Source organism: Zosterops lateralis (assembly GCF_965231275.1).
Source record: "Zosterops lateralis genome assembly, chromosome: 2".
NCBI lineage: Eukaryota > Metazoa > Chordata > Aves > Passeriformes > Zosteropidae > Zosterops > Zosterops lateralis.
In genome coordinates, this window is record NC_139763.1 from 40,826,543 (window position 1) to 40,842,422 (window position 15,880).

General features: G+C 38.5%; 1 protein-coding gene across 4 annotated transcripts in view; it reads right to left on the reverse strand.

The window, feature by feature from the left end:
• The window catches only part of FARP1 (FERM, ARH/RhoGEF and pleckstrin domain protein 1), a 163,130-nt gene extending 150,292 nt beyond the window's left edge, over window positions 1-12,838 (reverse strand). For all 4 annotated transcript variants that reach the window (XM_083884765.1, XM_083884764.1, XM_083884763.1 and 1 more), the window contains exon 1: window positions 12,643-12,838. In XM_083884765.1, the coding sequence (XP_083740891.1) occupies window positions 12,643-12,813 (171 nt within the window). In that variant the 5' untranslated portion in view covers window positions 12,814-12,838. The remainder of the gene's footprint in view (window positions 1-12,642) is intronic.
• Window positions 12,839-15,880: the final 3,042 nt, after the last annotated feature.

Sequence of the window (15,880 nt, forward strand, 5' to 3'; positions counted from 1 at the left end):
GGATCAGGGAAACACAAAAAATGCAAGAACACAAAGCCAACAAGCTTACTATCCATCACGCTAGAAGATGTTGCCACATCTTCAGCTGTACCCTAGGGCTACCCTTATAGATGCAAATGTATCCTTACAGTTGTTAGTTGCATCCTCATAGTTGCAAATAAAAGAGGATGAGGGAGCAACCCCAATGTCCAGAAATGGACACACTGACTCACAGGTCAGGATGAGCCCTTGCTCAAAGCCAGCCATAGCTCAGTCAGCTCTCCTTAGAGCAGCCTAAAACACAGCCAGAAACCCAGCTGGAAAATCATGGGCCTTGGGCCACAGCTCACTCTCTGGTCCCCTTAAATATCAGTAAAGGAATGTAAAAGAAACTGAAGCCAGAAAGTGAAGGCAAAGGCATTTTCTTTAAGAGAGAGAGAGCTCCACTTGGTGCTACAGTGCCTTTTAGGGCCATAACTCTACACTCACGACTGAAGAAGAGTTAAACACAGCTTATATGCCATGGACCAGAGCTATATACACACCCAAGCACTTCATATCCCAGTGCAGTGGTTTACAAGTGATGGCAGCAGGCGCCCAGGAATTCATGGATCGTTTCTACAGAAAGAGAGTTCATTGATGTGGTATGGCCTTCCACATACATGACCTTTTCAAAGGAATTTGCACAACCACTAGCCAGTCTTTTGGGGCTTTCAACTGCCCCCAGAGGAAGACAGTGAAAATTGATGACATTTGTTCACCTGGGAAATATCAGTGTGAGGATCTGATGGCTACAAAGGACAAATGGATTACCTGTGAGTAGTACTGAGATGTCTTGAAGAGATGAGGACCAGTTCTTTATCTTTAGAAATAGTCATAATTCACAGTCAAATTAGCCAGGCATCTTCCATTAAAATGTCTAGCTAATGTATAAATTTGAAATTTAAATATTATTACCTAAGCTATCTACAGATTCAAAAAAATCAGTTCATGTTAACTATTTTAGTTATTTAATCCATTCATGCTACTTTATTGTCAGATGAACAAGTTTCATTTTCAAGTAATTAGTAAACAGGCAGTGGCTAGTGAATTAATTCTGAGTGCTGAAGGAGTTAATCTTCATTTTAACTGTCAGTAAAACACTACCACTGAGGCTGAGGACTTGAACTCTCATTTTATTTCTTCCTGCACGGCATCCTAAATGGAAGCTAAATGCAAAACAAAAACAAACAAACCAACCTCCTCCCCCACCCCCCTCCAAAAAACAAAAACTCAAGCGAAAAACCAAAACCACCCAAAAAAACCCTCACCATATCCAAAACATACTTGGAATTTACTTCTCAGCTATGCCTATGCAGGAAATCAATCATTTCAGTGAAACAAGCAACAACAGTGTTAGATGACCCTCAAAGACTTGTTCCCTCAGCCCAAGGAAATGCTGAACCATTTCCTTAGTAACCTTTTGTCACTTCTCCTGGCTAAGTTGTGTATATACCATCTTTCCTGTGATGAAACATAAGCAGCACAGATCTGAAATGCTCTGCAGAGAAGTGACCTCTCCACTGAGAGGCATACATACCTGTTCAAAAGTTACAAAGGCATACATATCTGCTCAAAGTAACTCGTTTCTTGGAACAGATACAGAAAGAAATGGCAAAGGCTAGACTCAACCTACGTAGGAAAAACAGAAAGATTACCTGCTCCTAATTCTATTTCTCTAACAACAGCAATTCAATGTGTTCACAGGAAAAGAAAGTCTGAAAACTTAGCTCTTCCAAAGCTGGTGTGAATCATGAGATCTTCAGAAGGGTTTGTTGACTTTTTTAAAGTAGATGCAGTTATGAAAGTCTCTCCTGTTCACAAAGGGAGCTCTCCTGCAGCTTGTTATTTCTACCTTGCTCTTCCTGAGATTTTGGCAAAGTCACAGAGTTGAGCATGTTGTGACACAATCAACCACTTGAATAGTTTGCTTTCCACTTGAATTCTGTTTTTAGAATCTCCCATAGTCTTCCAAAGCACAACACACTTTGACATGAAGTAAAAAACTACTAAGATGAAGGGTCTGACAAACTCTAGAACATAAGTAAGCTTATGACATGTCTCTCATTTATAAAACAACTACTGCCTTATTTCTATTATAAGCCCACAGATACGGCTAAAAACACTCATTTGCCACACAGAAAACCTGAAGGTTTTTCTCTCAGAACAGGTCACAGGCTCAAAAGTTTCAGATCTTCAACTAGTGACTCTGAAATCCAACTAAGGCTCTCAAAGAAAAAAAAAGATTCTAGAACACATTAGTCCTGAATTTTTACAGTTCAATGTTTCTTAGAGACCTTGAGCAATCTGCTCACTGCTGGCCACACCTTGAGCCAAGAGCTGGACCAGACTACTTGCATGGCCCCCTCCACTCATGCTATGAGTGAGTATACAAGTGCTTTCATGAAAAGTATTTTCTTTTGCCAGCCACCATGTGTTTATTATTGACTGCAGAGGTGTTTCTGAATTACTCTGGAACATCTAAGAGCAGAGAATACTGAGCTACATATACTTCCGGTTGCAGAGCTACTCTGTGAATCCAGTAATAAAAACTACTTGATAATGTTCTTTTATATTTGCTGAGTGGTATCTTCATATAAAAGCTTTGACAAAGCATTCTCTTTTACATCAGTTTACATGTATTACCTTGACTAATTCTGCAAAATCCCTCTTACTTCAATTCTGTTCACCAAAATGGTTGTATCTGAGATTCATTTTGAAAGGCAGCACTCTCAGAGGAGACTCCTGGATGACATCACCATATAACACAACCTAGCTCATGTTCAGTAGCTCCAATCAACTGAAGACAAGGTAAAGTGGATGAAGATCCAGCTCATCCCTGCCAGCAAGCAGAAAGGCAAGGTGCTCCCTAACACTCAGTCACTCCAAATCCAGGACCTGCTGTTCTGCCCAAATGTGCTCTTTGCAAAAGATCAGAAAGAGAGCTCTACAAGGTGTTATGCGACCTGTCCATACAGAGGATACAAAGATGAATATTTACTGAGAAAACCGAGATGTTAGATGGGGGTGAGACAACAACAGGGAATAAAAGTGAGCATCTGCACCAGGGAATGATGCAATGAAATGTGAAGAGTCACTGACGAGCATGCAGGAAGAACTAGCCTCTGAATGCTAAGCAACATCTACACACAAATACATACTGCCCCACTATCTACTAAACGAAGATAATTGCAAATTCATTAAGAACCATATGAAAATATAATGGCATGAGAACAAGATCAGAATTATAAAAGCAAGGCAAATTGAAGGAAAAAAGAAATTACTCCAGGTTCAACCAGAAAACCAGGTAAGATAACAGTGAAAGAAATGAGAAGAAAAACTCCCTGCTGCTGCGTTCTGCATGAATATTTGCATCTGCCAACAGGCCATCAAAAAGCAAACTGGCACTAAGTCATAATTCACCATTTGCTATTTATATTCTGGCAGCATTATGTTTGTTCAATTTCTATCAAAGCCTCCATTTTGGGGATGGGCATAAGAAAAGGAGATATTGTAATCTACTTCTGCAACTGCTGTTTGTATTTGCTGAGTTATCTGGCACTTGATGTATGCCTCATGCATCACTTTTTATTCAAAAATTGACATATTTATCCAAGAATGATTTTAACATGGCAGCCTGATTCAGATACACACAAAAGCTTTGGCAGACATTTTCAGCCATGCATTTTATGTGATTTACACATTGGCATTCAAAAGACAACATTTAATTGTGCGTGCGTATTGTAATCACAGCCTAGTGGAGGCAGCTCACTGGAGCAGTGGAGATAAGTTTACAGGTAAGCAGCATATTAGTAAGTTTCTGAAGGCTTTTAAATCTGGGAATGGGTGGAGCCCTTTATACTGTACTAACATAAGGCACACTGCTTTAATCACTGCATCTCAGCTATAAAGGTTTCTTTAGATAATTTCAAGCTAGTCAAATTTCACTTTCAAACCACAAATTATCTTAAAAGTAAAAATTGGATATTTCCTCCCACTCTGAGAGTTTGAGTATGAATGAGAATGTGATTATGCCATTGCAGAAAGCTTCCCTAGTTCTGACTGTAGATACAGCCTTCACAAGTGATGAGCACTTTCTCCCCTATGCAGCACTGCACATGGCTTGTAATACAGAGACCTGATACTGCACTGAGGAAGGACATCATCACAGAATGAAGCTGGGTAAAGACCCAGGAGATAAATCCAGGACTCCTGCACCTTTCCACACTGCTGTCTCCTGTTTCTCTGGAGAATACCAACAGCAAGGAATTGAACCAGCAGTTACAAAGGAGCTGCAGAGAAGAAGAGAGAACAAAAAGGATAAGCAGTATAAGGGGGCATGTTCTAGTGCCAAGAAAGGAAAGAACAAGAGGTAACAAATGAGAAAAGCAAGTGCTAGAACTTGAACTAATGTCAGCAGTTTGTGTTATGATTAGGCAAAAATTGTTAATAGATAATCATGATCAACTGAGAATAAACTGAAAGGGAAATGAATGGACAATTTAGAACATTTTGCTATTCTTTTATCCTGCACTACATAAGCCTCTGTTTGCACAGATAGCTTTCTGCTTAGAACAAGCTTGGAAAGCAGCTGCACACGGATCCCAAAATCCTTAGTATCCTTTTGTCACTTCATCCCTCAGACAGGGTAGAGAACAAGTTACAGGCAGATACGCTTTTGCAATTTAAGATACTGAAAATCAGTGCTCTGAATAGCCATTCACCATACTCTATGACAATCACAAACCAGTAGTACTTTACATATGAGCCCAAGTTCTCTTCTTTTGCTCAGTGCATAACTATAAACTGGGTGTGCTTTAAGATGCCTCAAGTCTAACGTGAGATTGTGCTCTTGGCAAAGCATCACACTTATACTGCACTTTTCTAGCTGTGGACAACACATACTTTTTAAATCCAGAAGGTGAAGAAAGGCAGCTATTTTCTCCCAGAAGTTTATCCCATTCATTTATTTCCCCTCTCCAGAACATATGTCCAGAACCATGGACAATTGTTTTTCATAAAGAGCCTAAGGAAACTAACTTGAGCACAACCACCTTGTGTTAAGAAAGAATGGGCTTAAGTAAACCACGTCACGCATGTTTATCACTGCAGCACAGCACCAATGCACTCTTTCTCCATGGCACACTTTATTTTCCAACTTTTACACTCTTCCCGAAGTTAAGTGATATGGAGGGGAGCTTGGTGAGAGGACAATCCCCATAGCAGGCACTGCTGGGAGAAAAAGAACAGAAATTTCCTCTCCCATTTTGCATTCAATCCTGTCTGGCTGCTGATTCTGCTGAGTTTTATTTATGATGATAACCATTATATCCATTTGACTGCATGCAGGTGGTGAGAGTGTTCCTTATCCTGATAAACAGCTGATCTGTTCCAGGTATGAGGGATCCACATCTACTGGTTCTACAAATAATACACCACAGCATTTTTCCTTGAAGTTTTTTAAACTGTATGATTCTGTTTTATAGTTAAATGCTACATAAATACAGTTGGACTCAAAGATCTTAAAGGCCTTTTCTGACCCAAATGATTCTATGACTTCCTGTTACTACTGGAACAGATAAATGCAACGTAGGGACATAGAAGCACCTCCAGAGAGCAATTAATCCCATTCTAAAATACATATTTGAGACAGGCACGATGAGCAGCCTGTTCAATGTACCATGCTTTCACCCTAGTATGGATGAAAATAATTAGCTGAGGCTTTGACATCTAGCTTTTAAACATTTCAAGGATGGAAGAGGTGAACCTCAGTCTCAGGGGAAGGATGCACACAAGAGGCAGTTCAGCTCTCCTCCTGCCTCTGACCAGAGACAGAACATCCCTCCCATCACCCCTGAAACAGGAAAACATAGAGGTAGCAAAATCAGAGTCTGTATCACTAGACACCCCTACATGTACAGTTTGAAGAGATGGCCAACACCTCCTACTGTTCCTTGGACATTTGTCACCTCCCAACAGGTGGCCCAAGGAAACACCCTGTAACTGGGGAGGATGCTCATGCTCCCCGCACAGATCATCAATCCAGCCTCACCAGTACCGTGCAAACCAACTCAGAGGTGTAGACACTACTACCAAAATACACAGCACTGACCTCTTCAGTCAGGGCAGTAGAGTTCACAAACACTCCCACACTGCCTCTGCATGCACAGCAGAGGATCCACACCCCTCCTGCGTCAGCTCTATCCTCTGCCTTGTGCTGCCTCACACACTACTGGTGCCTGACTTGGTGAGTCAGCTCAGCAAGAGAGGTGAAAAGGCAATATTTGAGAAGCCTTCCATGATTACAAGTTAGGCTAATTCATTCAAGAAAATTACATGCATTTCCCAGTTATCTTCAAATACACCAATCTAGTCTGAGAATGGACTGGATTTGTTGGCACTTAAAATTACATTCCCACTTATTCTACTCATTCTACAGAATCTTTATAAAGAAATCAGCAATTTAATCAGTCTGCTGCCTCAGGTTACAGAAGTTTGCTTGTGGATTATTCTCTCTCCCACTTTGAAAAGCACATAAATTATTAACACACATCACTAAAATACCCTGTCTTTCAACAAAGACATTCTAAACATCTGTCAGGAAAAATCAGTTTACTGGGTAACCACTAACAGTATTCTGCTGAGAAAAATACAACCAATGTGTTTGAGAGTTGAAGAAAAATCGGTTTTCTTGTAATTTTAGAAGACCCAGCAGAGCTGGTGTGACAATTAGAGAATATTTAAATGCTTGATATTCACTGGAAATAGTCTGACAGCAATGGCCAAATAATTTCAGGCACGAGAAGAAAAGAAAGTCTCAGACTGATGAATAACTGACATTTGACCTGCTGTTCACTTCCTAAGCTGGAAAAAAAAGCGATTCATAATTGAACTGAAGTTGAAGCTGGCTAGGAAAGCATAAAACACTGTTTTACGTTTCTGCATTGCCATACTGTCTCATGCTCTTTTTATTAAATTGTTTATTTCACTGGCTTTAATTGTATATTGAGGAGAGCTATAAATACCTAGGACCAAGGAAATTATCATAACCCACAAATGCTACAGAAAATAATTCATGTATTTATAAAACTGTGCTTGAAATTTCGAATTTAATAGGTAACACAGCACTTGTGGAAATTTTAAGAAAGCACATGCAATGTTTGTTATTAACTACTGAGACCTTCTAATATTTAGCTTTTCCTGGCACACATTCTGGCTTGAAGCTGGTGGAGCACAGTTAATAGATAGCATTTTCCCCTCAAAGGGAATATGAACCACCACCATATGACTGCATGAACAAACCAAATGAGCCAAACAAAAAAAAAATGACCCAGAACATTACCCTTAAGGAAAAGACCCCCAACAGGATTATGAAGTCCTTCTCTCCGAAAAATTTGGGACTGAGGCAGAGAAATTCCCTGCCAAGGTACTACATCCTAACTCCAGTGGAAGATAAATAGTTGTAGATCCAAGAGCATTTGGTCTTTATTCTGTATTCTCAGGTAATCTGAAGCTTTTCTCTTTCAAGAGAAGAACAAATTGATATGTAATGTTTACAAGTGACGTTTATGAAGGATTACACTCTTACCCTGCTTTCCATTAAGAGATTCCTGTTGCTTAAGAAACCCATGTTAATCCCCCAAAGCAGATGACATTTTCCAACCCTGCATATTTCACAAAGCTTGCATCCATTCAAAGGGAAAGGAAGTTGACACAATACAAAAAACAGATGTTTAATAAACTTGAGTAATTGGACAGGCAAGCATGTTTTGGTCATTCCAATAGACAGCCACAAAAAGGAAGCAACTATTCTCTTGCAGACACAATAAAGAAGACCTTGGTTTGGTTTTAATTAAAGAGATCAGATCCTAACCAAAAGAAGAATCCTAACCTCTTGTGACACACTTTGATCTCACCTTTGATGCCAAAAAGAAACAGCTCTCATGTGCTACTTAGCATCAATAGTATCACCCCAAACACATCACTCTCATTCACCGAGGGAGTAGGATATGATCAGTGACAAGCAATGGATCAGTCAGGGTTAAACCTGGTCTGAGTCACCAAATCATTCTGGCAGTCTAAGAAGAGTATCAGTCTTGTCCTTAGCATTTCCTAGACAGGAACAACACTGACTCTGCTTTTAGGAGCAGTTTTAAAACAGATTACTTTTGGCAATGAAACAACTATAAAAGTAAATACAATATAAATGGCGTAGACACTAAACATGAAAGGGTTTTTTCCCTAGAAGGATCTGAAGTAGATGCAATCATCAGCTGTTTTTACTGTTCTTTAAAAACCGTATTTCATTTTCACTTAAACTGCTTTGAATCTACAGGGGAGATCATATCAAAACAAACATATGAAAATCTAAGTTTTGCTATGGCTCAGTGGAATCAGTCCTGTTCTCTTTCAACTAACTTAGATGAGAAACAAAAGCAGAAGAAAATCAAGCAGTACAGAGCTGTACATCTCTACCTTCTATTATATAATACACAACCTCTGTTTTGCAGTGGTGTGTTTTGCAAGTCTTCAGAGGTTGAAGTGTCAACCTTTCAAAATGCCCAAGATCTATTCATATATGGTTATCATTATGTGTACACAGGTAGAAAATGTTCTTCCTCCTTCACATTAGTCATTTTAGCTAAAGCTGTTGTCCTCTTACCTAGCAGAAAGGAAATTTGCTCATTCTATCACATGGTCATAACTCAGCCAAACACTGGCTGAAACAGAATGAAACAGAATGCTGTATTTTGGACCTCTGCAGTCTCCCTCCACTTAGCATATCTAACTAGTTTTTCAGTAAATACAGCCAAAGCAGAAATTAGAAACAAAAAGCAGGGAAGAAATATATTCCACACTTGCACGCAATATCATGACCAACAGCTGCAAGTGCTGGATGATCATGAACTCTTGACTCACAGCCTGATTTTCAGGCACTAATCACCTTCAACTGCAGCTGACATCTAGTTCTTGTCTGAGAGTTTGTGGCAGATAAAAAACTAAAGGTACAGAGACTCAGTTGTAAAATGTTGAATAACTTAAAAGAGGGAAGGATGTTCTATATAATTTGTCTTCTCAAAGCTGAAGAGACAAAAATATGCTCAAAAAAGATAATTGATGAATTTTGTACTTTCCTTATATGTTAAAGGCAGGAAATACAAAGTCAAAATTATGTAATCTTTTTTTTTAAACAGCAGTACCTACATTTCCCCCTTCTCCTTCAAGCATGTGTACCCAACCAGCTAACTGGATGTGTGTAAAAGATCCAGGAGTATCTATTCAAGTTTTCACTAGCTTTTTGGAATACAGGAATATAGGAATGTTGGAAGATTCTGCAATGAAATATTGTTTGTTAACAGCATGCAGCATAAAAGATTTTTCTTATGTATCCCTTTCTTTTACAATACTGCATTTACAACAATTGATGAAAAGGCCTTCATTGTAGCTTCTGTTTTTCAAGTCTCCCATACAAAATCTCTCCTCATACTATGTGGAGCTTTTCCTATTAAAAAAAAAAAATTTAATTTATGGGTCCATATATAGGCGCGTGCATGTCTCTTCTCTCCTTTTTGTTCATTTGGGGCTCTTTTCTTGTGAGACATAATACAATGGGCCAAACATTGTATGACTATATGGCATCAAAGCACTAACACCTAAAGAATTAATTTTCCTTTATAAACTCAAATGACACTGGAGTTACCTTACTTTCAAACAGCCCAAAGAGCAGCAGCACTGAGGGGTAATTGAAGTAGGTAATATTTTTCTCCTGTTTTGTTATATACAGAAGAGACATAAAAATCCGATAGATGCGGCACTCATAGTTCCACAAGTCATCTGTATACAATGTGAGAAAAGGGATTGCTTAAGAGCAAGGATATTGAATCATGTCTCCTGGAATATAATTTAAAAACAAACCAAACCCAAATTAAATAAACAAGAAAAAATAAATGAGCACACAATAAAAACCTAAAACCACGACAACAGTCAAACAAAACAATAACAAACCCAATAAAATTACTACACAGATATGGTCTTACAGCTAATGGGGTGGTAGTACTGAAGGTATAACAAAAGTAGTACAGAGGTAGGACTAGACAGATGGACAGTCTCAACTACTTCACTAGTTCCCCCGAACTCAGGAGGAAGTAGCACCAGTATCTGTTTCCATTTTTACAGAATTCATAAGCAAATAATGAATTGGCATCATTAAACTTCATACCATCCTACAAGACACACTACAAGCATCAATAAAATCCCCCGAAGTTTGGCTCATTTGGTAACACAGAGAGATTTGTGCCACAAAATTCCTGAAATTGTAGGATATACAAATCCTCCTCAGTTTATACTTGTATCATATTTGCAAAGTTATTTTCATCATTGTAGCAGCTCAGGTTTTGGGAAGTGTAGTTCAGATCTTCAACCACGCAAAAAGTCTTTAATTCTCCACTGAAAAGCAAACCCACAGATGTGCTTAGGCATATATGTTTAACATCTTCTGCCCACGGCCACACTTGCTGCTCCTAAAATATTTTGTTAAAATGGTATCACTTTCCTTTTCTGTGTAAACTGCACCAATTTGGCTTAAAACATGACGCTTATAAATAGGAATATGGGGTTTCCAACATGAATAAACACCTCAATTTAGATGTATCAAAACTTACTCAGTTTTGTGAGATGGGACTAAAACAATTAATATATTTTAGAGCAGACTGAAAACAACATGTATTCCTTCATTTGACTATGCATAGGTTGAAGACAAAAGGCTTTAGAAAAGATCTGCTGTAAAAGATTTTGGATCTAGGCATCCTGAATATTTCACTACAAGGTTTGACTTTCAAACCAACTGGGATTTCCTTAAGTACTGATGGCTATGAAATAAAAATCTGTAAAAGCAATCATATTGAAGTGATCTCAACAGAGAGTTGGTAAAATCCCCAGGTCTTCGAGGTGTTGCTGAAGATAAAAACAAATTAAATGTTGATATCTTCTAATATTAAAGACCAAAAAATACTGTTTTCTTGAACTCCCAGAAACAATACAGGGTGCACTACATCCACATGATCTTATATTTTCTTCTAAACAATTTAATGAAAGAGACCTAATTTCAAAATGGTTTCTGTTAAGTGTCTGCACACCATTTTCAATTTTCAAAATACAGTGAATTCGCACTTACAGATGAGTTAAAAATACCCCAAACTTGTCTCTGGAATAATAGAGACATTTATACCACATAAAAGAGCACCAAAATTTTATTAGTGTTTGATTATTTAAACTATAACTACATTTTTGAACAGCAACAATTATCTAAAGACTGCTTTTACCTAAAGACTGCTTCCTATGGATATTTGACAGGCATTCTGAAAGGCACAGAACTATAACAAGTTGCTACATACATGGGCATTTCACTTGATGTCAGTTAAGTTTACATATAACCTGCCTGTCCAGAGAATTTATCTTCCACTAAAATAAAATTTGAGACTGAATACATAGTTGCAACTGGATCACAAACAGCAGCAGAGATCAGATCAAAAAGCATCTGCATGTACACATAGAAAACAGACATATGAAACCTCATAAGCAGGTCATAAAAAGATCATAAACACTTTTTTAATTATAATTTTCCTAATCAGAATTTCTTCATGTTAATAGAGGGATAACATTTTTCCAGGGCATTATATGTCTTAAGACCTATGTATCTCGCTGGTGATCCTCCATTTTACAGAAGGGAAAACTGAGCCAATGAAGACATGGAAATTACCATAGCTACAGAAAATGCAAGTAACAAAAGAAATCTGAACTCAGGTTTCTGTTTTCCTATTTGCTGAACCCTGAAGACTTTGAAAAATATATATTCCAGTACATTTTCATAACAGCAAGAGTGTTCAACCACATTATTTGTTAATTGTGTAAGCATGGCATGTTAAAGTCCTTAGTGGCTACTAACAGATAGATCATGTGAAACTGGATCGGTCTTGGTATCAGAACTAATTCTAACTGATTCTACTGATCACAGCCACACACTAAAGCAGCTCTGTCTCCTTGGCAAGGACAAACCTAGATTAATCTCGACAGGGTACAGAGAAACTTTAGATGAGACTTCTTTGCTTCTTTCCTTGCACTCAACTTCTGCGAGAGTACTCAGTGCTTGTAAGAGTGATATAAATTAAGGAAAACTTTGATGATTTCAAGTTAATATCCTAAGGACTTGCCACAGGAAAGACAAAAAAAATCTGTATAGATCTGCAGTTTATTGGATCAAGAGCAAAACAGCAGCACAGAAATACAACAACTGTTTAGAAAGAAGAGGAAACCACTGATGTAACATTTGAAGAAAAAAAATCCCACTGACTTTAACCACTTCTGAAGCTGTTCAAATAGAAATGGAATTAATAACTGTAATCTACAGTTCACTCCCCTGTTTAATGTTATTCTATTGCACTATCATCTATTTAATGCACTATCTGATATTTATATTGCACTAATATACACAACAGCCATTTTCTCTGCAACACAAATTCATCAGCCAAAGAATACAGCTGAAATAAAAAGAGAAGTGGTTTGAGAATATGCATTATCAGAAATGCCTAAATAATCTTTAGCCCCCCACAACCTCCACATCCTTACCGGAATGTCAAAAGTTTCTTGTGTGTCATCCAGCATCTGAATTTTGATAGAGACAAGTTTTCCTGGAGGTGTCATAGGTGGTTTCTGTCCATGCTCCAAAGTACTGATCCCAGCATTTTCCTGAGCTCCTAGGCGGGATCCTGCTGTTGGTCTCTGCTCAGTTTCACCCATGTTTCGGGAAACACGTTTCTTATATCTGATAAAAGAGTAAGGGCAAAGAAGACCATATCAGTCATAAAGAAGATGTTTTGCACATAAGCATCATGGTAGATATGCTTACAGGTGGTAAACTGTATGACCATTAACAAAAAGTAAGAGCCATCTCAATTTTTTCTTAGTGTCTCATATGAAGACAAGAAAATCAGGCAAACTTTATACTTTTCAAAATATACAGGCTAATCACCTCCTGGGTATGAGGCTGATAGACAGGCTATGGTACTCCACAAGGGAAAATTATTACTTTTCTCCTGGAAAAGTAAACAAGACCACATCGGAAATACAGCACAACAGAATCCAGATTTCAATTAATTATGTAAATTTTTAATTATTTATGAATCAGGCTGTTATCACCCCCAGACAGGATTCCGAGAGAAGATGGGAAGGTGACGTGAGCATGTGGGACAGCTGAGCACTTGCTGACCATCATTCTCTCTTGGTTACATCAGCACTTTTCCCTTCCAGCCTTCTCTGGCCCTTTGCAGCAGCCACCTTGATAAGGGTCTGCAAAGCAGGAAAGCCAAGGGGTACAAGATGACACCAATTATACAATAGGGGACCAGAGCTGCTCTAGACCTGGGGCCTGGCCTGATCACACTGATGAGCCAAGAACTGTGAGGACACACTACTGGGAAGGCCAGAAAAAAAGCCAACACTGATTGGGAAATTCTTCATTATTGGCACAACTTTGAACCTTCTTTTTCAATTCAAGCACCATTAGTTTTACTTGTTGAATGTTACACATCACACTAGAATTTTACTTCACTTTTCCTTCCTTGCTTTTTGACACTCTAGTTGGGTTTCTCATGAAACCCAATTCTACTGTCCATTTATCTTTCTTGGAAAATGCATTTTCATTCTGCATGACTTTTATACGGTGATCAATGACCAAAAGATGTAGCACACAGATGGGCACAAATGGAAATGTAACTTTCCAGCATAAGCATAAGAAGAGTACTGCCAATCACTGCCTGGCTTTAACTCTGAGGTTACAATTACTGAGAAGCCCATATGGGAAAAAAAGGAAGCACAAGACAGCCTATGAACTTGTGAATGCACCACCAGTGCTACAGGATACTACAAAGAACAGTGAGAGGTAATAAGAAACCAGTTCCCACGAAAAGGATAGAATAAAAACAGCCCTGTCTTTGGCAGGATACACTGTTTACTACACATTACTCTTCATGTCCTGACTAATCTGTTCCCACCAATTTTTTACACTGCAAATACCTAGGCGTAAAAAATTTTGAAACAGCTCTTGGATTAAAAGAGATGTTAGCTGAGAAGGAAGGGAATTAAAAATTATGGATCCCACACTTCTAAATATCAGCTCAACGAGCACAAGTGAAGGAGAAGAAAAAAATGCAGGCAAGCTTTTGCAACGATTCAGCAGTAACCTGCCTATCAAGGTCAGAGTGAAACCTACCCAAGTCCATGCCAACCACTACCAGAGAGGCAAATTTTTCCTCAATTATCATTGCAATCTAAAAATCTATGAAGAAACAATTATATTCATCTCATTATTAAAAAATAATTTAATAAAATCTTTTTATAGGGCAAGCAGTGCCAACAAGAAAGCTGCAACTCAAGGCATGAATTCCAGAAGAGACATTAAGCTCTACCTAGAAAGACTCCAGGTCCCTTTGCAAATAAATCTGTTTTTCCTCTGTGTGGAGTGCATAGGGTCATCTAAAAAGGTAGCACAGGCACCCAGTCTAGAAGTGCACAAAGATTCTGGTCTGAGTAAGAGCTCTTCTGAAGTCACCTCACATCCCAGACAGCACCAAGGGGGCAGACAGGACTGCTGTGTCACTACTACAGAATTTTCTGGCTATTTTCTTTCCATTAAATCAGAAAATACAGAAATCAACCCAATCAGTTCAAGTGATACCATTAAATAATCCATGCAAGGAAATATTACAGACATTGAACCCTTCTATAAATGTTCTTCTGACTGATGATACAGTGGCCCACACACATAATCAGACAAGCCAATAAACCTAACGAAACACATAAAACCCACGCAAATTTAGGAGCCAAAAATATCATGGAGGAAAGATACAAGCAGAACCTCTCCATATATACAGCTGAGATATTTTTTTATTAAGTTAGTAATATAGAAATTCTTGTTTTACATATATATTGAACCATTCGGTTATAAACGCACGCTTTCATTTGAAAGCAAAATCTAAGAACCATTGGCTGATCACAAGCATCTGTTACTTGGAAAATTAAAAGAAGGCCTTTCATTTTTTAACCTATACATCTAAACATCAGCATGCTGCACTGAAAGTTATTTAGAGTCTTTTTCATAGTGACACTAGTCACACTATGCTGCTGTCATAACATCAGCATAATATTTTTACTGTACCTTTATGTAAGAGGCCTTAAAAATTACCCTCTCTAAAATAACAAAGTACATCAGTCAAGCTGTACACCTTTCTCTATATCCCTTTGATCTAGGAGACCATTAATTAAGGTCACAGAATGCCACAGAAGAGTATAAAGCAAACACTGAGCAAACCTGAGGGGATTAGGATGCCTAATGTCTGTCATGATGAAGAGATGGATCAGATTTGGACAAATGATAGAGAAATTCAAAGACACTCTAGTAGAACGAGAACAGTAAATTGGAGAAGGTATTAATCAAAAAGAAAGAGCAGCAGTCACCAGACTCTAGCATATGCAGATCTAAGCAAAACATATGTGGAGACAGACAACCAGTACATGAGCAGAGAGTGGCAAACAAAAGAGGATTCATCTGAACTCTGAAAATTAAGAGTTTCTGCCTGCTCTTTCTCAGAGCTGTTGAAACCCAGGGCCAAAATCAAGTCTATTGTTTCAGCTGAAAGTTCACTGGATGTCAGTGCCCTTCTCAGTAACACTGCAGCACCTGCAACATGGACAGAGTCCACTGCAGAGAATGCACCTGTATCCTAACCTGTGTGAGACAGCAGAGCTGCCCACGGGGGAGTCCTGTCCCCTTCTGCTCCTTCCCAGCTACCACCCATACAGTCCTGCC